The sequence below is a fragment of the Colobus angolensis genome, unplaced genomic scaffold, assembly GCF_000951035.1.
Source record: "Colobus angolensis palliatus isolate OR3802 unplaced genomic scaffold, Cang.pa_1.0 Scaffold102, whole genome shotgun sequence".
In the NCBI taxonomy this organism is placed as follows: domain Eukaryota; kingdom Metazoa; phylum Chordata; class Mammalia; order Primates; family Cercopithecidae; genus Colobus; species Colobus angolensis.
In genome coordinates, this window is record NW_012111142.1 from 4,369,988 (window position 1) to 4,393,078 (window position 23,091).

The 23,091-nt window shown below is 38.7% G+C and overlaps 1 protein-coding gene across 3 annotated transcripts in view; it reads right to left on the reverse strand.

The window, feature by feature from the left end:
• NFIA (nuclear factor I/A) overlaps nt 1-23,091 on the reverse strand; it is a 406,575-nt gene that overhangs the window by 24,638 nt on the left and 358,846 nt on the right. For all 3 annotated transcript variants that reach the window (XM_011941158.1, XM_011941167.1, XM_011941148.1), the window contains one exon: nt 6,025-6,116. In XM_011941158.1, coding sequence (XP_011796548.1) covers nt 6,025-6,116 — 92 coding nt within the window. The remainder of the gene's footprint in view (nt 1-6,024; nt 6,117-23,091) is intronic.

Genomic DNA, 23,091 nt, shown 5'->3' on the forward strand with positions numbered 1-23,091 from the left:
TATAATTTTTTTTTTCCTCTAAGGAAATCTGAGTTTCCTGCCTTTGTAACTCTCCAGCTGCTCCTTGAACTTCCGTGTGCTAACTAACCTTCTACACCCAGGCAGCTCCTGTCAGGGTGGGCAGGAGCCCGGGAATGGCTTCAGCTAACTCAAACGCAATCTCAAGTGAGCTTGGGTGGGCAAGTGAGGATGTACCACCAGGAGGGGGTGTTTCTTGGAAACGAGGGGTGAAAGGGTTACTGGTTGAGCCTTGTGCAGCAGTAAAGGAGTCTAATTTTATCTGGTCCAGAGAAGATAGAACTGAACATGTCTCTCTTATTGGGATGGGCTAAAACACGATCTACCATCTGATTGGCAAAAGTTAAAAGTAGGGAAAAGTGTACAAGAACTATATCATTAGGCCCAAGCTAAACAAGGACAAGGACAGAAAAACTATCTAGCCTCTTCTGCTGCTTCCACTCTTTGGAAAGTTCTTATACCCAACTCTGCTTAAAGCCTCTTAGACAAATCCTTATAGTACTGGTATTACAGTGCATTATTGATGTTGATGTTGTCATTACTATTATTTCTTCACATATGTTTCCTCTGCTAGACTTCGAACAACTCGAGGAGAGTTTTTAGCCCCTGTACTTTGTAGGTGTTGAGGCTATATTAAGTAATTAAGTAAACACTAAATGACTGAAGAAAGGAACTTATGAAGAGTTCCACAGATGGCCTAAGCTTTGGTTTCTCAGGTAGAGCTTCAGGAATACGACACACAGAATGGCAACAGCTCAAAATGCTCTCCATGATCTCCACCTCTCCCATTCTGGGTGTACCCCCACCAGAGGCAGACAATGGGTGTCATGACCATACTTTAGCTATGCAGGGACCTCATCAGATCAGCCGGCTTCCAACACAGTGAAGTGTGTGGCTTGTGCATATATTATAAATTTCATGAGGCAAAGGCAATCACACTGCTTGCAAGTCAGGCAGCTAAATGATTTATTAAGCAAAGGTTATAGCGCCTGTGCCTTTTTGTCAACAAATCGGGCCCATGCCATGCCAAGTGATTCTTCTAATAGTCTGAATGGTAATTTGGTTTTAAACAGCATTTCGGATACCACGATTCTGTTGATGCAACACAGTGATAGATTTGGGTGGTAAGGAGGAAATGCCTGTTTTTAATATTGTTTGCACTCATTTTTCATTTTAAAGAATTAGTCCTCATTGGAGTTCTGCAGGTTAAGCATTTTATTTAAACCTTTTGATTAAACTCGAACCTGAATCAAAATGAGTTCTTTGCTCAGTCCTCCTGTGTGGAAATTGGTATTTCTATTTATTACCTGATGATGAAATATTAACTTTTTTTCCTTTAAACAAATGCCTCCTCTTAATGGTTCTCATTTTCAGGGATCAGATTAAGTTATGGGATGCAACTGAAATGGCCATTGGCTTTCTGCTATTTGAAACAATGGCAAGTTCCCTATCATTACATTATATTATTCAGTGGGCGTGCAGGGCACGTTAATAGTGTCTAAAGTGAAGTAAATACTGTACACCCCAGAGACCATTCTATATGTTAATATCAGCTGTCACGGGACAATGTTGAAAAATAAGAGATTCAAGGTGGGACAAGTGGCCACAGTTTCTCAGTGTTGTTGATGGTTGTTCTAAAGGCTGTAGGGAGGTGGCCACCTCTCATCTCAATGATCAGTTACAATATGGAGAAGGAGAAGAAAAATGAGAGGCAAATGATGGTAGCAGAGGTAGCAGACAAGTGAGGCAAAAGAATGGGACAGATAAGGCAGGAATGTTCGAGCAAAGCCGAAAGCCAGGGCGAGATATGCAATGCAACTGGAAGGCAGTTTGAAAGAAAACTAGCTCAAGGCAAGGCTAAAGAGAAGGCAATTCTGCTTCAGTCAAGGGAGGAATTCTCTGGAGAAAACAACAGACTACAAGCGAAAGAGGAGGAAAAATGGCTTTCAATTATCCATGTTATCTTTCCCTACCAATCATTACAGATGATGAATAGATGCAATAAAAGCCAATATTCAATTTTTCCAATTTACATGGTAAGAAGGCCGTAATATATTGTTAAGGGGAAGAAACAGCAGGCTACCAAACAGTGTATATAATATGATCTCACTTTTTGCAATATATTTGTATGCACAGAAACACTCTGGAGAGATTTATACAGAAATGTTAATAGTAGGACTACAAGTGATTTTTATACTGTTTCTCATCTGTATTTTCCACAATTAACATGTATTATGAATATAATAAGAAAAAGTCATATTTTGTAAAGTTCCTTCTGAACCATTTAGACTCAGCCAATGTATGCAGAGTACCCACTATGTGCTGGGCATGATAATTAGTGCTTTTCTGAGCAGTCAGCACATGATCACTCTGATCAACAGTCCACTTGCCCTGACTGTTTCACAGAATTTTTAACTCCTAAGAGGTGAAAAGGACTTTAGAGCTTATTTAATGATTCTGTTTTAAAAATTGTGGTGAAATACACACAATGTAACATTTACCATCTTAACCATTTTTGAGTGTACAGTTCAGTGGGATTCGGTACGTTCACGTTGTTGTGCAAACATCACCAACATCCATCTCCAGAACTCTTTTCATCTTGCAAAGCTGAAACTCTGCACCCCTTCAACACTGACTCCCCATTCTGCCCTCCCCCTAACCCCTGGCAGCCACTACTCTACTTTCCATTTCTATGAATTTGACTACTCTAGGTACCTCACATCTGTAGAATCATATAGTATTTATTTTGTTGTGACTGGCTTACTTCATAAGCATAATGAGCATAATGTCTTCAAGATTCATCCACGTTGTGGCGTATGTCAGAATTTCCTTCCTTTTAAAGGCTGAGTAATATTCCATTCTACGTACACACCATGTTTTGTTTATCCATTCGTCTGTCAATGGACACCTGGGTTGCTTCCACCTTTTGGCTATTGTGGAGAATGCTGCCACAACCATAAGCAAACAAGTATCTCTTTGAAACTTTGCTTTCCATGCTTGGGGGTATACACTCAAGATTAGATTTTAATGCAGTCTCAGGGATAAAAGCAGGGACTTCACCAGTAGTATTCCTGAGAACTGAGCATCAGTCTCTGTTGGAAAATCCCCAGGGAAAAGAGCTCAGCAGCTCATGAAGCAGTAACATAATACAGTGGTTAAAGGGCATAGGCCTTGGTGTCAGACAGAACTGGGTACAAATTCTTGCTCCACTCCTGACTATTGTATGGCCTTGGGAAAATCAACAGTCTCCTTAGTCTTAGCTTCCACATCTATAAAGTAGAGATCTAACCTATTAGGTGACTATAAAGATTAGGTGCATCACATACTTGATGGACTTAGTACACAGAAAATGCCCCGTAGAAGCTATATACAATCAAATAACTCTTTTTCTTAAAAAAGATCTTATGATAGTCTGAAAGCTGCCTACTTATAATGCCTGCATTGGTTCAATTTCTACCCACTTGAAAAAACAGAGACCCCATCAATTCCATCTTCTACAGGATGATGCTTCAGGCATTTTAAGAGATTTCCACTGGAAACTGGTCTTTGGGAGTAGAAAGACCATTTTATTTTGCATTTGTTTATAGATTTATGTACAAGATACTGCTTCTACATTTAGAAAGCTTAAGTATCTGCTTGGGTGACGCTTCAATTCTTATTCCTCCATAGGTAGAAAGCAAAATTTTGTTTTCCCAGGTAACTTTTCCTGTAATTCAATTAATATAAATGTCATGCTTTATAACAAGGGTATCAATATAGAAAAACACAAGTTTGCCTAGGAAATACACAGACCATGTTCTAATTATATTTTTAAAAATTCTTGTCAAAAATTCCTCTTCCGAACTAATGTCCTCTTGAAAGGGAACTTTTTTTTTTCAGGTATATTATTATTTTTATTATCTATATTTACATATGTCTAACACTTTAAGTGGTTCCAGAAAATAGTCCCTCATTTAAGGAAAGAGTTAATATACATGCTTTAAAATTAAAATATTTAGAATACATAATTTTTACCTCAAGATACCTTTTTTTGGGGGGAAAATGACAACTCCATTAGCATAGTTTCTCATTAGACAATTGGGAATGACTTTCTTCAAGCCAAATGTGGCAGGTGTCAATGTGGTAAGAAAAATTTAAGCTGTTGTCCCCATGATGCCAAATATTTAACAGAAACCCCCCAAAAAAAAAAAAGTTTCAGTTCCAGATGCCAATATTGGGCCTACATGACATCATTCATCCAGATGCGTGGAAAATCTGGATTTTTAAGAATTGAATTTTTGTGGTCAGCATTACGAAAACTCAGATTCTGGGTTAAGTGAGGCATTTGTGAAGGAAAGCCACAGTGGAATATAATACATTTCGATTACAGAGAAATAAATTGAATGGAACACAGCGTACAATTTCAGGGCTGTGAATCACAGCTCATATAAAAAATACTAAGTAAAATACAGACAGGACATTTCAAAGCTGCATTTTAAAGGCTCTTAATAAAGCAACTTGAGGACATTTGTGCTTTGGGAAAATGAATCATCCAATATAGAGCCACTATCTCCAGTTCTCCCCCTCTCATTGAACTTGGACACTTACACCAAATGTACAAAATTAAATTATGTTCTTCTGTTTTAATGCTTTACAGGTAATCACGCAACTTCAAATTCACCAGAAAAGTGTTTGAATATTTGAAGGTATGGGAACATAAGCAAATAACTGAAAGAATTTTATGGGAGGTACTGAATAGGAGATTTTAATCTCAGATGCCATGTGCAGGCCAGTTTAAGAAGAAACAGCAGAGGTGGGAAATTCAAGAGTTAACCTTCTCTCTGCCCTTTTGGCTCCCCCTCTCCTCCCAGCTGCCTTCTCTGCTGATGCTGTACTTTCTGTGACCCTGCTTCAGTGTGAGGAAGGCTTCAGATACAATGCAGTTTAACCTGTGCTGTCGACATAGCAATAAACCAAAGCCCTTTACAGAGGGAGCAAATGGACCCAGGAAGGCAAATCTATCCCATTCATATGCACCTGGCCATAGTTTTATAAACGGAGGCGAATAGTTATAAATTAGGCATCTGGAGATTCCACACACAGGCATGTGCACAAAATTGCTCCAAGAATGTTTTCAAACACCGTGCTAAGAACCTTATAGCGAAAATACTTTCCTTAGGTTAATTATGATAAAATATGGTCATGTTCTAATTAGGAAATCAGAGAGTAGTTTATTTCAAAACGTGAATGTAATTCTATTTCACAAACCTCTAAATGCCTCTACCTATACTAACTTTGAACTTAAAAAGTCTTTTACTATTTCTCAATATACAGCAGCCATTCCAAAACTTTTCAAAAAGATTTCTTCTCCTTGACCTGGACTAGCACAAAACACAACTGTCTATGGGCAGACAAGCTCTGGATGTCTGGGCAGTCCTCTTCTCTCAATCACCTGCTTCAGATATGACTCATACACACCCCTCACCACCCACCGCACCTTGCTCCCCAGTGGCCAGCAGTAACCACTAACAAACACGTCTTATTTCTGGACCAACACCAGCAACTTAATAGGGCTCATGTACCCTTTCCCCCCTTTCTTTCAGAAAGCTTGCCAGGTTCCTGGGGACCCTCTAATGAATACAGAGGAGTGGCTGTCCCTCCATGCCCAGCATGCACTCTGATGTCACTGGTTTTACTTTCAGGTTCTGTAGGGGCCTGCTTCTGTCTGCTTGCATTTAGAGGGCCATGAATTCCTAAAAGAGGGAATACACACTAGCTAACCCTGGGAAACCTTTTTTGCCATAGCTAAAACAGCTCTTCTTCTACCCACTCAATACAAGAAGCAAAAACTGCAGGAAAGTTTTCTGTGATTTCTGAGAATACATGGAAATGTGGCTGGGATCAGGAGGAAAGGGAAGACTGGACAGGGTCTGGAAAATGCGGCCTTTTGTGCCAAAAGACAAGTTAAAATGCACCTGATGAATAATACAAGCTGCACCACATACAGAAAAGATGAGAGCGGCCCACCTGTGTCTGTTGAGGGATATTTACAAAGCTTGGATCCCGTGGTCCAACACTGACGAATCGGTTTGCGGGGGAGGTGCTGGGTGTCGAGTAGGCTGTGAAGGGAAGGGACACATGCGTTCAGGAAGCGGCACGAGATTGCACACACAAACAACACCAAAACACACAGTCTCTGAGCCGACGCAGCTGATTAACAAGGAAATGTGCAAACACTGTAGCTAGCAAAGGGGTCTGGCTAGCAAGGGCATTTTAGACAGTCAAAAAAGGGGGAAGGCGGATTGGCTTCCAAAGACCGTTGGGATAAAATGATGTCAAACTGATGCTCAGACGAGCTATTTTCTCCTTCTATCATACAAATTAGAACATGCAGGACATTTGCAAAGTATACTTTCCGAGTTAAACATGAGCTCTGGGGTCAGAAAGAGATATCCTAGTCTTTAGAGCAGAGGGAGAAAGAAATTAGCTAGGAAGGGGAGGAAAGCAGTTCATTTTACAAGCTTGCTTTTCACACCGTTACACTCCTAAAAAATCATGAAATGGTCCTGTGCCTCTACAGCTAGAGATGGAAGAGGAATCTTTACAGAAGGAACTAATGGGTTCTCCAGGAAGGAGGTAGAAAACCATTTCAGAATAAGCTGTCTTTATAGGCCCAGTTGTGTCTAGAACCTTTATGATGCACAAAATATGCTTTTCATATTAACATTTGTAGACTTCCCATCCTAGAACCTCTCTGTTCAGGCATAAACTATCAAGACCCTTTGTGAACTAAGATATCACACTGGAACCTCAGGTAACACACTTCAGTTTACTATCCTTTCTTGGTTCATGGAAGTTTTGTTGTTGGTTTTCGTATTTCTATTTAAGAGCTTCTTTCTACTTTAGTGGGAAAAAATTCAGTGGCTTTGGTGTTTCACTGGCTCATAAATCCAAAGGTACATTTTGTTTTTTGGTGTCCTGCAATTCACTTCTTTATCACCAACTCCAAGGATTTGTTCACATTCTTCCTCTGTGCTAGAATCTTCAGACAGTTACTTAAAAATTTCAAATGTCTTAACAATAATTAAAAAGACCTAAGGTTTTTAAACTAACTCTAGACACACATCATCTAAGAAACAATCTAGGTTTTTAAGCTAACTCTAGACAAACACCATGTAAGAAACAATCAGGATATGCAACTTTTTACAACACAGATAATTGAGGGCATGATATCAAATTCCTGCCAGATTTTTTTTTCCTTATTGACATCATCTGCTCCTCTTACTCTGGCTTTCTGTTTTACAGAAAATTGCTCATACTTCTTGTTTCTCTCATTAAACAACTCTAGGGATAAAATTTCCACCATGTGGCCCAGGCCCTGTTGGTTGTCTTTGGTAAGAGCTAAGCCACCCAAACAGATCTGCAATGGTCATGTGGATGTGGACATGGCTGTGTTAAAATGGCACTGAACAGAGGTTGAGCATGAGGGTCCTTGATGTCTCATTTAAATAAGAAACTTTTTGTGATAATAGTATTTGTTTAAGGAGGATCTATTCAGTAATGACTTTATTTAAAATGATCTAAATGTATATGTCATACTGTCTAGCAATGTGGATCTACTGATTTTGTCTCTAGCCCACGCTATGCCAGACTAATTTGAACAGATTTGAGAAATACCTCTGCCTTTAGCCATTCTGCATGTACCTCTCACTTACCGGCATGGGGATAATTTAATTTTTTTAAAAGCTCACTAAAATAATCTATATTAAGTGTTCCATTCACCCCATGGTTTTATTGATATGCTTTGAGAAAGAGCAACATAAAGTTTATAAATTGAAAATGATAGAGTATAATTATCTGATAGTGTGTTCCCCTGCTCTTAGAGCACAAAGAGGTTGTAGGAGGGATAAAGAGGAAGCTAGGAGGTGAAATAACCTGTTGAACCTGTTAGTGGTTAGGGAAAAGTGTTCTTTCACACATGAATAGGTAGGTAGGTTGAGAAGGAACAAAAAGGAATGAAGGGTATATTAAGGTATGAAGGCTGAGTGATTGATGACAGACGCTGAAACGTGAGTCCGTGTTTGATGGCCCTAATAGAACAGTGTGCACCCACCTGCTGCTCATCATAGACGCATAGCAGGATTTCCTATGACATTCTTACCATACTGGGGACATCCAAAACAAGCATGCTAACTGATCCCAACACAGAAGCCATTCTGGGGGTTGGGGGGGTGTCATTTTTTTGTGAAAATAGTTTCACCATAGCAAGCTTACTAAATCGGGAAAGGTATCTATATTATATCCCATCATCTATTTTTGCTTAACCTCAATTTCTCCATTTGAAAGAAGATTTAGCATACAAATACTTTAGCTATGCAAAATTTCTATGAGGCCAACAATCAGATACTTTCCCTTCCTCAGTCATGGGACAAAACATGCAGTCTTAGTTTTACAACATCCCAGAAGCCCTTTCATGCTCTCAAGGCCTACCAGAGCTTCTCCAAATTTTATTCTAGTTCTTTAAAAAAGAGAACAATGGTAAGAGAGGTGCTAGTGGGTTTGCATTTATATATATATATATATATATACTACAAAAGTCTACTAGTCTTTCAGTACCCAAGTGAAACAATGGGACAAATGGTGCCCAGGCAAATTTATTCCATAGAAAGCTAGCTTCTGGGAAAAGCACACAGGGAAAATAAAGGAAGGAAGAACGAAATTCTGACTCATCTTCTATTATTCTAGCAGGGTGGTCACCTATAACAGGATGTAGTCCCAAAAAAGATACAACATAAGTTGAATTTGATTTTCCTAAAGAAACAACTGAGTAAGGGAATTACACTGTTGAATAAAACCTTAATTGAAACTTTTTGTTAAAACAATCACATTTATCATAGTGAATCAATTATACATGCACAGTTAAGAGCTTACAACATGAATATCAAGTAAAGGGGCAATAAGGTAATTCATTACATACAACTGTGTATACTAGGATATATCATATTCATATCCTTCTTAATTATAATTCTTGACTTATTTACAACAGCAATAATCAAAGCTGTAGGTAGAGCTATGAAAAATCATAAAATCCAGAAAATAGTTTTCTGGGGAGATTACTGTAGGACATTTTTGAGAATTCTGGAGGGGAGATTCAGAAGTGCTTGATGACTTATTGATAAAGTCAACAGGGAAATCAACTTGGCTACATAATCTCATTATAAGAATCCTCATGGCAAACATGACTATTAGAAATCAAATAATTGATTATTTGGCTGCTTCTGAAACAGAAAGTGTTTGCTTTTTGTTTTAGCAGCCATTTTACCTATATTAGCGATAGTGCTATGAACCATTTTCCTAACATTGAAGAATGTTTCTATAAGAAGCTTCTGGCAAGCTCTCATTTGCACTAATCTGACCATATTTTCTCTCTCTCTCTAATGTATTTCTTTACATTATCCAAGAGTCTTAGTTTGGCCAGCACTTCAGCAGTAAGTTTCAAAATTCGAAACCAGAATTTGATCCCATATCCAGAAAATTTGCGTTCTTTCTGTGTTACCCTCTTAGGGTAGGCATTGCTAATTCTATAATCCTTCACTTAGACAATACTGGTCCTGCCTTCCTAAGATCAGCTGGGGAATGGCTCAAGAACTGTTCTCTCTTTATGAACAATAGTTTGACAAGGCCTCTGAGGATGCTAGGAATTATCTCTAGGGGCATTGTGGGGTACATGGACACGAGGGAGTGGGGTGAAGAGGGTTAGTAGGGGAATCACCTATCAGTGCTGCTTTTTTTTTTTTCATAGAGATGGGGGTCTCGCCATGCTGCTCAGGCTTGTCTCAAACTCTTGAGCTCAGGCAATCCTCCCGCCTTGGCCTCCCAAGGTTCTGGGACCAAGCACTGCTCTTTATCATGGCAGATGTCCCTGAGAGGACTGAACTGCCTCTACGTCCTCAGAAATGAATGTGGCTCACTGACTGCTAGCCAAACAAATTCCAGTTTTTGTTGCTCCTGTGGTAGGTTTCCTTTTTTCTTTTCCCAAATGGGAAGGTATAAGGGATATATCTGCAAAAAGGAACCATGGCATTTCCAGATGAATTAGTTTTGAGTCTGTAATAGCCTTCACTCAACAATTACACCTGAACATGGTGTTGAGAACGTGGTCAAACTGATTTGAGTGGAGACGCTTTTGTCTTGTCTTTGGAAAAAAAATGACTGAAGAAGAAGATATTAAGATATTAAAATATTTATGCCAATGTCAGTTAATATTTCTTTATTTTTTTTTGAGATGGAGTCTGGTTCTGTCGCCCAGGCTAGAGTGCAGTGGCATGAATATGGTTTACTGAAGCCTTGACCTCCTGAGCTCAAATGATTCTTGTACTTCAATTTCCTGAGTAGCTGGGACTACAGGCATGTGCCATCATGCCCTTTTAATTTTTAAAATTATTTGTGGAGATGAGGTCTCCCTATGTTGCCCAGGCTGGTCTCAAACTCCTGGGCTCAAGTGATCCTCCCACCTTGGCCTCCCAAAGTGCTGGGATTACAGGCATGAGCCACTACACTCAGCCAGTTGATGTTTCTTTAAGATAAAAATAATATTAATAAAATTCCCCAAAACCGACAAACTAGAAAATGTGAGTTCATATTGGTTGGTTTTGAAAGCAGGCAGTTAGTTTCAAGGTTTAGTTCAAATTTAGCAATCACTAAAATACATGTAATCACAGAAAGGCAGAAAAGGGAGAAAATTTAGCCAGATTTCTTCTGTGTAAAGGGTAAACCTGAAAGGAGAGCTGCTCTTTGAACAAAAAGCCCTCCATATACCCATAGGGTGCCCAGAAGGAGGCTAAGTGGCTGGTTTCACCTGGGGCTGACCTACTTGAGTGACAGCCAGCTCCTCTGGCTGCAGCTAGGAGGAAAATGTGAGGCACCTTGGCAGAAAATATACGGCAGGGTGAGCTTTGAGTTTCTGAATTTACTTCCAGATGCAGCAAGCGATGAGGTACCCTAAACCCTGGCAGCCTGGTCTATAAACCGACATGAAGTTAGAAGAAAAATTGGTCTGTTTTATCAAAGACTCCAAATATACGGAAGTAGCAAACATTCACCCCCTCTTCATTCCCTTAAACTAGATTCACCACGTCTAGCTTCCGCAGTGCATCATAGAGACATTTTAATAGATTCATTTTTTCCCTCTCTCTCCAAGAGATATTTCAACACTTGCTACGTGCCAGGCTCTGTACTGAGCACTATGGAGGCTGCAAAGGCGAGTGAGACACACTGTTGGAGCCTAACATGTTAGAGCCTAATGGGGAGAGATAAGTACAGAAGATGGAAACACGAGTGCCTAAAAGTAATATAAATAAAACTCTGCAGGGTGTAAAGGACAGAAAAGTGACACTGGCAGGAGGAACAGGACAAGCTTTGCAGGGGAGATGGAGAGGCCTTCTGGGATGGGCTGTGAAAGATGTGTTGGTTGACAGGTTCCAGTGGACTGAGGCCACCAAGGGCACAGCACAATTGGAGGAACAGAGGCAGGGAATGGAGCTAGCAATTGCAGAGGGAAAGGAGAAAACAGGGAACTTGCAAATTACATTTTGCCATACAGCAAGGAAAGGTAACATTTCAATGATCAGGGACCTGAATGTTTGAAAATGATGGGGAAGAAGCCTGTTGAATTTATTTTTAGAGGAAATAATTTACAAAATAAACAGACACCAAATTTCAATTCTAAACACTGTTAAGGCAACTAGACATTCCTGCACTCTAAACCTTTTCCTGCTCATCTCAAATATCAAGATGCACCTTCATGTGTTTCCTCGTTTTCAGAAACTCAGACATATTCATGTGTGGGAGCCTCCCTCTAAAGCTAGTCGAAAATTCAATTTCATTCAAAATAGTCTTACTATATGATTCTACTACCTGCTCAAAATGTGCCAGTTATGAGACAAAAGTAATCAAAACAAGTTCAGGAATATAGACTTAAACAGAGTCCTGGGTATTCAAATTGCAGTTTTATTAAATGTTTATCAGTGACTCCTGGCAGTAAAGGAAATGTGCCTAAGAAGCATTCAGTTGCAAACTGAAACAGGGAGGTGGCTAAATACCTCATTGAAATATTTCCCAAATCTTTTAACTGCACTGTCATGCTATTTAAAAAAAAAAAAAAAGGCCCTGTGAGAAAACTTTCGTGTCTAAAAAAAATGCAGAAACTGTTAGAAAATAGATTGGCAAATTTCTAAATGAAACATTACAACTGAACTCACTTAAAAATCTGAACAGCACTATTTCTTACAAGGTCACAAAAGAAATGCTGGAAAATATCGGAATGTTTCTCCTTTAAAGAAATCAATTGGTATTGACAAGTTTACAAGGCCTGGGCTAGTATTATTAATATCATTATATAGCTAGAGAAACAGCCTTTTAAAAATCTACAGGCCTTACTTACACATGATCCAATATTCAGAGGTTTCAAAATCCTCACAAGATGGAATGGATGTTGTAGTTTTTATCCAGATGTTTACCATCTAGAGGATAACTACGCCGAATTTCTATTATTTTGATCACATCTGTATAGCTACCTCATCCTATTATTTCTCCAAATCTTTTGTCTTTACAAACAAGTTACCAACAGCAACAACAAAAACTCGCAACCCTCAGGGCACAGAATGAAAGCCTCCTTATCGCTAGCAAATTATTACAGAACAACATGCCCACAAGCTTCCTTCCTGAAAAGCTAATGAATTCTAACTTTAACATATTAGCACTGTTTAACATGTATGATAACTATTTGCATGGCATGTCTAAGGTGCCAAGAACTCACAAAAATCATGAAAAGAAATAGTCTGGCCAGATGGCTTTGCTCTGTGGGTATTTCTGTTTGTATTAAGGATCCTAAGGGCAGTAGGAGGTCAAGCTATATCAGAATTTGGGGTAAAAAGTATAGAAAAGGAGGTGCAAGACAATTCATGCTATAACGTGCACACAGAGAGGAGACCAGAGTAACCCTTCAACTGGAGATGATTTGACCTTACGTTACCAAAATCTGTGCAAGAAGGCGGCACTTTACAATGAGTGCAATGAGTGTTTCCTGTAGCCAATCTTCTTTTTTTTTTTTAAGAGACAGGGTCTTATTCTGTCACCCAGGCTGGAGTGGTGTCATTACAGCTCACTGCAGCCTCAAATTCCTGGGGGCTCCAGTGATCTTCCCACCTCAGCTTTTCCAGTAGTTAGGACTACAAGCATGTGCCACGGTGCCCAGCTAATTTTTTTACTTTTATTTTTTGCAGAGGTAGGGGTCTCACTATGTTGCTCAGGCTGGTTTGGAACTCCTGGTTTCAAGCAATCTTCCTGTGATGGCCTCCCAAAGTGCTGGGATTACAGGGGCAAGCAACTGCACCTGGCCCACAGCCTGTTTGTTTGAACTGCCTGTAACATTCTTTCTCATAATAGTTTTTAAAGGTTAAGAATACAACTTTGTTTCAGTTCATTTAAATTTATTTCTGATGGCGAATCCAAATTCTATGACTGTCATTTATTTTTATGTGTATGCTGTGTGTTGCTCAATTGAAAGAAAATATTTATTGATCAGAAGCAACCATGTATATGGGTAGAGACAGGTGAAAGTTATATTAAATAGCCACAGGGAATAAACCCTGGATTCGGCTGGGGTTTGCTAAAAAAAGAAACTTTGATCAATATATTGGATTGCTCCCACTTGAAAGACTTCTGCAGCCTCTCAAAAGGCAGTGCAACTCTGGAAATCTATTTCGGGAATTTATCCTCCACAAATACTAATAATACAGATAAAGGTTTATGCTACAAGATGTTCATTACATCATTACTTATAGGAGCAACAAATTGGAACCAACTTATAAGTTAATGCTTCATCCATACATTGGAATATTTTGCAGCCATTAATAGTATCTTAAAATAATAGTTAATGACATTGTAATATGTTTATAAGACGAAATAAGAATCATTTACAAAACTGTATGATACACACATACACACATATATCATGATCAATTATGATTAAAATATGCACAGAAAATGACTGGAAAATATGCACAGAGAGTGATTATCTTTGAAGACTGGGATTATGGATGATTTTTTTTTCTTTTTTGAAATGGGTCTTGCTCTGTTGCCCAGGCTAGAGTGCAGTGGCTTTAACACGGCTCACTGCAGCCTTGACCTGCTGGGCTCAAGTGATCCTCCTCCTGCCTCAGCCTCCTGAGTAGCTGGGACCACAGGTGTGTGCCACACGCCTGGAAAATTTTATGTTTTGTAGAGACACTGTCTCATTATATTGCTCAGGCTGGTCTTGAACTCCTGGGCTCAAGTGATCTTCCTGTCTCGGCCTCCCAACGTGCTGGGATTACAGATGTGTGCCATTGTACCCAGCCGGATTATGGATGATTTTTAAATAACTTCTAGTAATTTTTAATCTTAAACACAAATGGAACCTAAAAATCTCAAATAATACTTTTTTTTGGAGACAGTACAACACAGTCAATAGAAAATAAATTTTAAAAATCAGCAAATCCTGGATTGAATTCATTAGATCTCTTATTAGAAATGTGATCTTGGCAAGTCAGTTAACCTCTCTGAACTTCTCTATATAGAGTCCAGTATAATGGACATTATTTACTTCAATCTCCCAGCCCTTTAACTAAGTCTTTACCCCTCTGTGATGTCCAACAGGTCACTCTCTTCACAGGAACAGTCCAAAGGGTGATCCCTATGGAGAGGCTTTGCAAATAGGATGGGAAATCCCTAGAATTCCAATTTTAATATAATTAATACAAGTAAAGAAAAACACTAAAATCACTTCATCAGGGACTACTGATTCTAATATCTGATAAAGGACATTATATCCCCAACACATCTGCCTTCCAACAATTAAAAAAGATAACACCCAAACTTCTCAAGGGTTAATGTTATGATCATACTCGTATGCAATTTGAAAACGTATAAATTGGCACAACCTTTCTGAAAGCAATTCAGTAATGTGTATCAAGAGGAATGTTCATACTGTTTGTATTAGCAATTCCAATTCTAGAACTATATCCTAAAAAAATTATTAGAGTTGGGGACAAAAATATGTCTAAGGATATGCTGCAGCACACTCCATAGGTTGGAAGACAAGTTAATGTTCTATAGTGGGAATATAGGTAAAAATTATTTAAAATCCCATTTCTTAACTGTTTTTTGAGTAAGAAAGGCATAAAATTTGAATTAATGGCATACTAAATATTATATTCAGTATGGTCGCAATCATCTTATATGTGTATAAACACACACACACACACACACACACACACACACACACACACAAAAGATGAGGAAACAAGACCAAAATGTTAATAGTTGATAATGGGAGAATATAATTTTCTTTTTTATGCTTTTCTATATTTTGCAAATTTCTTAAAATGCCATATATTATCTTCATAAAGAGAGACTTAAACTCATGGGTCATCTGAAACAATAAAAAACTAAGGTGAACACAAGAGTTGACTGGGTTATGACGACCCAAATGAATGGAATCGTCCAAAGTTCTGTTCTTTTTCCTATTCTTTTTTTGCAATGCTTATCTCTTAATCTTTTTCCTGCTTTGGTTTCCGTTTTTTCATCTACTTCAACATACCCAGGATGGTGTTATTCTTGATGCAATGTAAAATACTTTTAATGGGGTGTTTTAAGATTTTCAAGGGAAAGCTGCGTGATATTACATCTCTAAACAGAACACGTGTCCTGGTAGAGTAGAAAACACTGGGCTTTGGAGTCCAACAGACTGGGATTAGAACTTTTGCTCAGTTTCATCTTCTTTAAAAGGGCTAACAATTCCAGTGGTGCAGATTTATAATAACAAATGCAACTAAGGTAATGCATATGAAAATACCTACCAAAATGCTTGATTTTTAATAATTCTTTTTCTTTTCATTTAAAAAATTTAAACACTAAAATATTAGACTACACAAAATTAAAATGCTCTAAAAAGTATTTATAACAAATTATGTTATAAGATAGTACAAGTATATTTATATTTAATGGGTTCATAAGGCAGAACCTGTAACCAACCAATAGCTACTGTGAATGAAAATGCTCACCTTACACTGAACCCCATGCTCTCTGTGAGGGAGAAAAGAGTATTATTCTTTACTAGAAAAATCACACATTTGTGGAATCACTCCAAAAGTTCAGGTTAGTACAGCTAAAAGCTAGATGTATAAAAATTGCCAAGGATTTTATGAACTCCCCCACGTATGAGTATGTGGTTTTGATCACTGTCATCATTTTAGTATAAACAAGATTATTATTAGATGACTAGACAAATATTTTTAAGAATAAAGAAATCATAATATTTGATATAAAAGGAAGATTGAAAACTTAGCAATATCTTTCTCACTGGATAAGGCACCAAAAAGTTGTCCGCCAACAACCTTGTCCCTTTCCCTGGAGTAAATCACTATTAGTTTCTATCCTTCCACATACAATCCAATTTGTACATGCATCGCCTCTCCGATGCGGCATTCCATACACATTTCTTAGCACTCTCCTTTGCTGAATTAATATAACAATATAACTCAAGGATTAGTCCATGAATTCACGGAGATAGACCTATCTTTTATTTTTAAAGGGTTCCTAATGTACAGTACTCATTTGGTGGGTGTTTCAGTTACTACCAGTCTCTTACTGTAATCAATGTTGCAATCAATACTTTATGTATAGTTTTGTTCATATGTCCAAACCAAGTATGCACAGCTTACAAGTAAAATTTATATATGTATTAATATAGGGACAAAATTTAAACATTAATGTTTTTGTGTTATGAAGTTTATTGCACACATTTAAATTTTATATATATATAAAACTAAAATGTCCTCTGAAGAGGTTGAACCAATTTACAGTCCTTTAACAGCATAAGAGAATGTCTGTTTTCCACATACTTACCAATATTGTGTTAAGACACCTTTTGATCTGTTAATATAATAGATGAAAATATCATTCAAGTTTTAATCAGTATTCCTCTCATGCTACATGAATGAGATGTCTTTTAAATGTTTTCCTTTTCTCTCTGTTTATATCTTTTTCTCCTCTTTCTATTGGATTGTTGGTCTTTCTCTTACTCACTTTTAAAAATAATTTATATGTTAGATGATTTAGCCCTGTCACGTATGTTACACTTTTTCTTCTATCTTTTGTCTTTTGACTTTATTCATGGTGTTTTTTCCATGCATAAATTTTGGATATTTTCTTTTCACGGCTGCTGGTTTTTTGGCATTATTTAGAAAGCCCTTCTTTACTCCAACATTATGAAAATTTATCCTGTATTTTCTTGTGCTATTTTATGGCTTAACATCATATTTTTGGTTCCAGCTGAAATTTATCTTGATGCAAGAAATATATTTTCCAGACTCTCCTAATATACTTGACTGACCCCTTTTGCTCCTCTAATATAAAATGCCACTGTTACCATAGATTAAAATACTGTATGTATTTGGGTCTCTTTCATAATCTCTCAATTTTTGAAACATAATGGGATAGCAGCAGCACTGATAGGGGAATTAAAATCAATGTGGAAATCGAGCAAAGTAAAATAAGCTCCCTGGCACTAGGTGACATCAGACATTAAACTAAGAGTAGGTGAGAACAATGAGAGAGTTTGGGTATTGTTCTGTATCCTGTCTGTGGTGTTGGTTACAAGAATGTTATTAACATTCACAGAGCTGTACATTAAAGAGTGAATTTTATTGAATGTAAAATTTTAAAATTAAGAAAAAGAACAGTAACATAGTCCAGGCATCACTAATGAAAAAAATAGTTCCGTGAATGGAAGCCACTAACTCCTTTTCGTCATTCTTTCTTAAAATCTACTGCTTCTTCTCTGACAGAGGAAACACAGTCCTTATGTCTCCCCTCAAACTTTCTGCTCTCTCCCTTTACCTGCTAATAAGACGCACTCTCTGGAACAGAAACCAATTCATACTGAAGTACAAACAACTACTTACATCTTCCTCTATATTTCTGCCATTGGGTTTTTACTGAAAAAAAAAAAAAAGGAGTTTTGGGCTAAAGCAAAGATCCTCATGTTACAGCCAAGCCTATGAGCTCTAGGTTGAAGGTGAATTGGATGGAAATCATGACTCTGGCACCCTGGTTAAGTGACCTTGAGAAACTTACTTTATCTCTCCACGCTTTGTCTTTCTCAATCTGGGTAACAAGAGAATTTATTTCATAGGATTATTCTGAGGACGAAATGCGATAATACATATATAAAAACATTTTGTAAAGTGGGCTGGGCACAGTGGCTAACACCTGTAATCCCAGCACTTTGGGAGGCTGAGGAAGGTGGACTGCTTGAAGCCATGAGTTTGAGACTAGCCTGGCCAACATGATGAAACCCTGTCTTTACTAAAAATACAAAAATTAGCTGGGTGTGGTGGTGGGCACCTGTCATCCCAGATACTCAGGAGGCTAAGGCATGAGAATCACTTGAACCAGAAAGATGGAGGTTGCAGTGAGCTGAGATTGCACCACTGCACTCCAGCGTGGGTGACAGAGACTCTGTTGCAGAAAAACAAACAAAAAACAAACAAACAAACAATTTGTAAAGTGCCTGACACATCCGTAAAAGCAAAATACTTGGGCCGGGTGCAGTAGCTCATTCCTGTAATCCCAGCACTTTGGGAGGCCGAGGTGGGAGGATCATAAAGTCAGGAGTTTGAGACCAGCCTGGCCAATATGGTGAAACTCTGTCTCTACTAAAAAATACAAAAATTAGACAGGTATGGTGGCAGGCACCTGTAGTCCCATCTACTTGGGAGGCTGAGGCAGGAGAATCGCTTGAATCCGTGAGGCGGAGGTTACAGGAATCCGTGAGTTGAGACAGTGCCACTGCACTCCAGTCTGAGTGACAGAGCGAGACTCCGTCTCAAAAAAAAAAAAAAAAGGCAAAATACTTTGTTGTTGTTAATTTCAAATAGTAGCAGACAGCTGTGGTTCCCCCCAGAACCAGAAATCTAGTCACATTGTTTGTAATTTGTTCAGTGACAGTATGAAGTAGTAGAAAGAGCATGGAAAGGCCTGCGTTTGAGTCCCTACCAAACTAACCTGGGAATGTAACCTCCATCTTCCAATCTCGGTTTCTTTGCCTATGAAATCCTAACCTCATAGGAGGGTTGAGAAGACGGGATGAGATAATATACATGTAAAAAGAGCTTTGCTAACCAAAAAGCATTCAACACATGTTAATTATTATATGAGAAATTTTAAATCCCAGTCATAGATTATTGTTATGTTCTTGGCTAATGAATTCATATTCATTTATATAATGAATATATACAAGATTCATCAAAGATATAAAAATAAATAATAAAGGTAACCTATTATATGCTTCTATTTTAATAGAATTCTAGTTGAAAAAAATCCAAAGTTCATAGTGAGGAAGGCATGGAGAAACATGTTGATAGGTCTTTTATGCATTTCTAAATTGAGGTTTTGTGTTCCTAATTAATTAAAAAAAGAAAATATGCATGTTTTATCTTCCATCATAATTCAAAAGTGTTTTTTCTCTTTCCATTATATTTCTAGATTATGATGCCAATCTTCATTTTTTTCTGGAAAAGTCCATTTTTAGAGTAGGTTGATTCCAATCTACAATATAAAAATTGGAACTTAAAAGTACAATTAACAGAAAGAATTGTATATTTTGAATTACCACAGCACAAACAGACCCAGACATAATGAAAGATTTCCTCCATGCCTGAGCTGTTCTGAGGACTCTTAGTCTATTCATTAATTGTATTACATGTTCAAAAAGGAGTCCCTTCTCAATTGAATGAGATGATGCACACAGAAAAACCCAGTCACCTGCAAAGAGCTGCAATAGGCAGCAGGTTAGTATGACTAGTCCAGCAATAGGATGTCTAATAGGCATCTCAAACATAATTTGGTCAAACCGAACTTCTGATCTCCACCCCTCACCCAGAGATGCCCCTCCTGTGGTCTTCCCATCTCAGCTGCTGGCAACTCTATCCCAGTTGCTCAGGTCATAAACCTAGGCATCATCACCAATTCTTCTCAACCCATATCTAATGTGTCAGCAAGTCTTGTCAGCTCTACGTTTCAAATATACCCGGAACCCACTTACTTCTCATCACTCCTATTGCTCCCACGTTGGTGTGGGTCATTAGCAACTCCTGCCTGGATGGTTGCAACAGTGCCCCTCCCCATCAACCCTGCCTGTTTTAGTTTTCTCCATTGTCCTTACTGGTCCTTAACTTACTAATTTACTTATATTTTAATTACTGTTTATCCCCTTCCACTAAAATGTAAGCTCCACCAGGGCAAGGGATTTTTGCCTGTTTTGTTCACTTTTATATCCCTTGTACCTAAAATACTGGCTGGCATGTAGAAGATGCTCATTTTATTTATTGGAAAAACCCAGTTTTTTAACTCCCTGTTTTAATTCTTTAATTCTTGCTCCTGGCAATCTATTTTCAACACAACCTTCGGGATGTATCTATTAAAATCTAGGTGGTATTACCTCTCTGCCCCATCTCACTCAGGGTAAATGCTGAAGTCCTTACAAGAGCCTATAAGAACCGGTGTGATTTACATCCCCGAGGCCCCAAATGCATCCTCACTCCACTCTGACCTCACCCCCTGCTTTCATTCCCTGATCTCCCCACACTGGTCTGCCTTTCTACTGGCTGGTCCTTCTGCTTGGAAACCTCTCCTCCTACAGCATCCTGGCTCTTGCTCTCATCTTTGTCCAGGCTTTGTTCAAATTTGCTCTTCTCAAATAGCCCTCCTCTGATCACCCTGCTTAGAACTGCATCGCTCCTCTCTCGGCTTGATTTCCCTATGTAACACTTACATATCACCGTCTTATATCCTACCTACCTTTCATACTCACTGTTTTGTTCACCGTCTTTCTTCCCTCTCTAGAATCAAAGTTCCATAAGGCCAGGGATTCCCTGCTGGACCCTACCACCTAGAAGAGTGCTTGGCACATAGCTGATGCTCAATAAACATTTATTGAATAAATAAAAGAAGTGGTCTTTTTTCAATAGGTATCAAAACCCACACAGGTCGTTAATCTGTGGGAATGGAGCACATTGGTTGTGAAATGCTCTTACAGGTCATGCTTCCATTTGTCATAGTATCCTAAAGAGACCTGGCATAATCTATCAATCTTTCTCCAAACAAATCAACAGTATAAAAATTCTTCTTGCCCCACTCCCACTTCCCTGTTTCTTAGGGCACTGGTAAGGATTATTCCCATTAAAATGTATTTATTTCATAGGAATTTTTTTTCCCCCAGATCTGTCTTCCCCCTGTTTTTCTGGCCACAGCTGCGAAGTCTAGTATTAGTGCCAGAGGCAACTGATTAGTGAAAAAATACATACTCTGCTCCAGGCTAGCATCCATTTGTATTTCATTATAAGAGGATATTAAAAATGATGCCTTGGACTTTTAACTGTCTACAGCACAGCACATCTGTTACCCCATTTGTTCTGATAATCTGACTATGAGAGTGAGTACAGCAGTTAGTGTTATTTCCATTAACACACAAGGGAGTTGAGATCTAGAAAAGTTGATAATACAGAAGGCACTTGGCATGTTTTCCTACTTTTATTTTTATTATATATATATATTTTGAAACAAAGTCTCACTCTGTCACCCAGGCTTGAGTGCAGTGGCATGATCTTGGTTCACTGCAGCCTCGACCTCCCGGGCTCAAGCAATTTTCCTGCCTCAGCCTCCCAAGTAGCTGAAACTACAGGTGCACGCCACCACGCCCAACTAATTTTTGTATTTTTTGTAGAGATGGGGTTTCACCATGTTGTCCAGGCTGGTCTCGAACACCTGAGCTCCAGCAATCTGCCCCTCCTAGGCTTCCCAAAGCGTTGGGTCTGCAGGCATAAGCCACCAAGCCCAGTCTCTATATTTATTTTTAGAATTGTATTGTATGGCAAGTCATCTCAAACTCCTAAATAGAAAAGGCTGTCTTACGTCATACAGTTTACATTTTTGAGAACACCCTCCATTTCAGACATCAAACTGTTGGTATGCTGAGTACATGTACTGAATACCCTGTCGTGATGTTCCTTCTTGCTAAAGTTGAGCTCTGATAAACTGACAAGATGAACAGAATCTGCTCAACCTGTGTTTTTAATTTCTAAGAAAATACCTGATTTCTGAAACTATAGTTTTGCCCTACATTTTTATCTAGTGGTAATCCAATTTTAGGCCACCAAGCTGGTTTCAGAAGAAAAGTTCTATATTCTCTTAAGACACCAGGATGTTATCCCTACTAAACAGCTTAGAAGTCAACTCCTCTAAAATATGTTTACCTGGAGGCCCACACTGGACCAAACTCCCTCCCATGTCTTCTTGTGGCACCTATACACAACTTTATGCCAGTGTCATCCTGTATAAACTGCCTGTTTACGTGTCCCTCAACAGATGACCATTTCTTGAGAGTAGGGATCCATCATCTCTGAATCCCATGCGCTAATACAGCCGAGCTGTATCATAGGTGCCTGATAGGTGCAGGCTGAATAAACGAATGAAAAGAGGCAGTCATCAAAGATGAATGTTAAGGGAGGGGGAGGCTACTTCACTCCTGATACTTATTCCCTTCCATCTACTCTTGGCTTCTCTCTACCCTCTCACCTATTACTCTCTAGGTTGTAGAGCTTCGAAGGAAAAATGGGACATGACTAGTCCCCACCACCCCACCCAGTCTCTTCCTCTTTGGGAACAGGTGCTGGTGGGAAGCACACTGCCACCCGCACCTTCATGCCATCAGCTTTATAGGCTAGGGCGGATCACATGTAAGAAGGGCAGCTGTGGTCTAGCCCTGCCAGTGACCAGGTAGCTATGATGGTGTAATTGGGGGTTCAGTGTTAGGAAGTGCCCTGGCCACAGTTCTAAACTGAATTCTCTCACAATAAAGGTGATATTTTGTCTTCTGATTTTTAAAAAGTATTTTATTTATCAATTGGTTTAGAAATCAGGGCACGGGAGAGGACTTTTTAAATTGAGGGCCCTTAAATCCCCTCCAAATAAGGATGAGTGAGCTTCAAGATT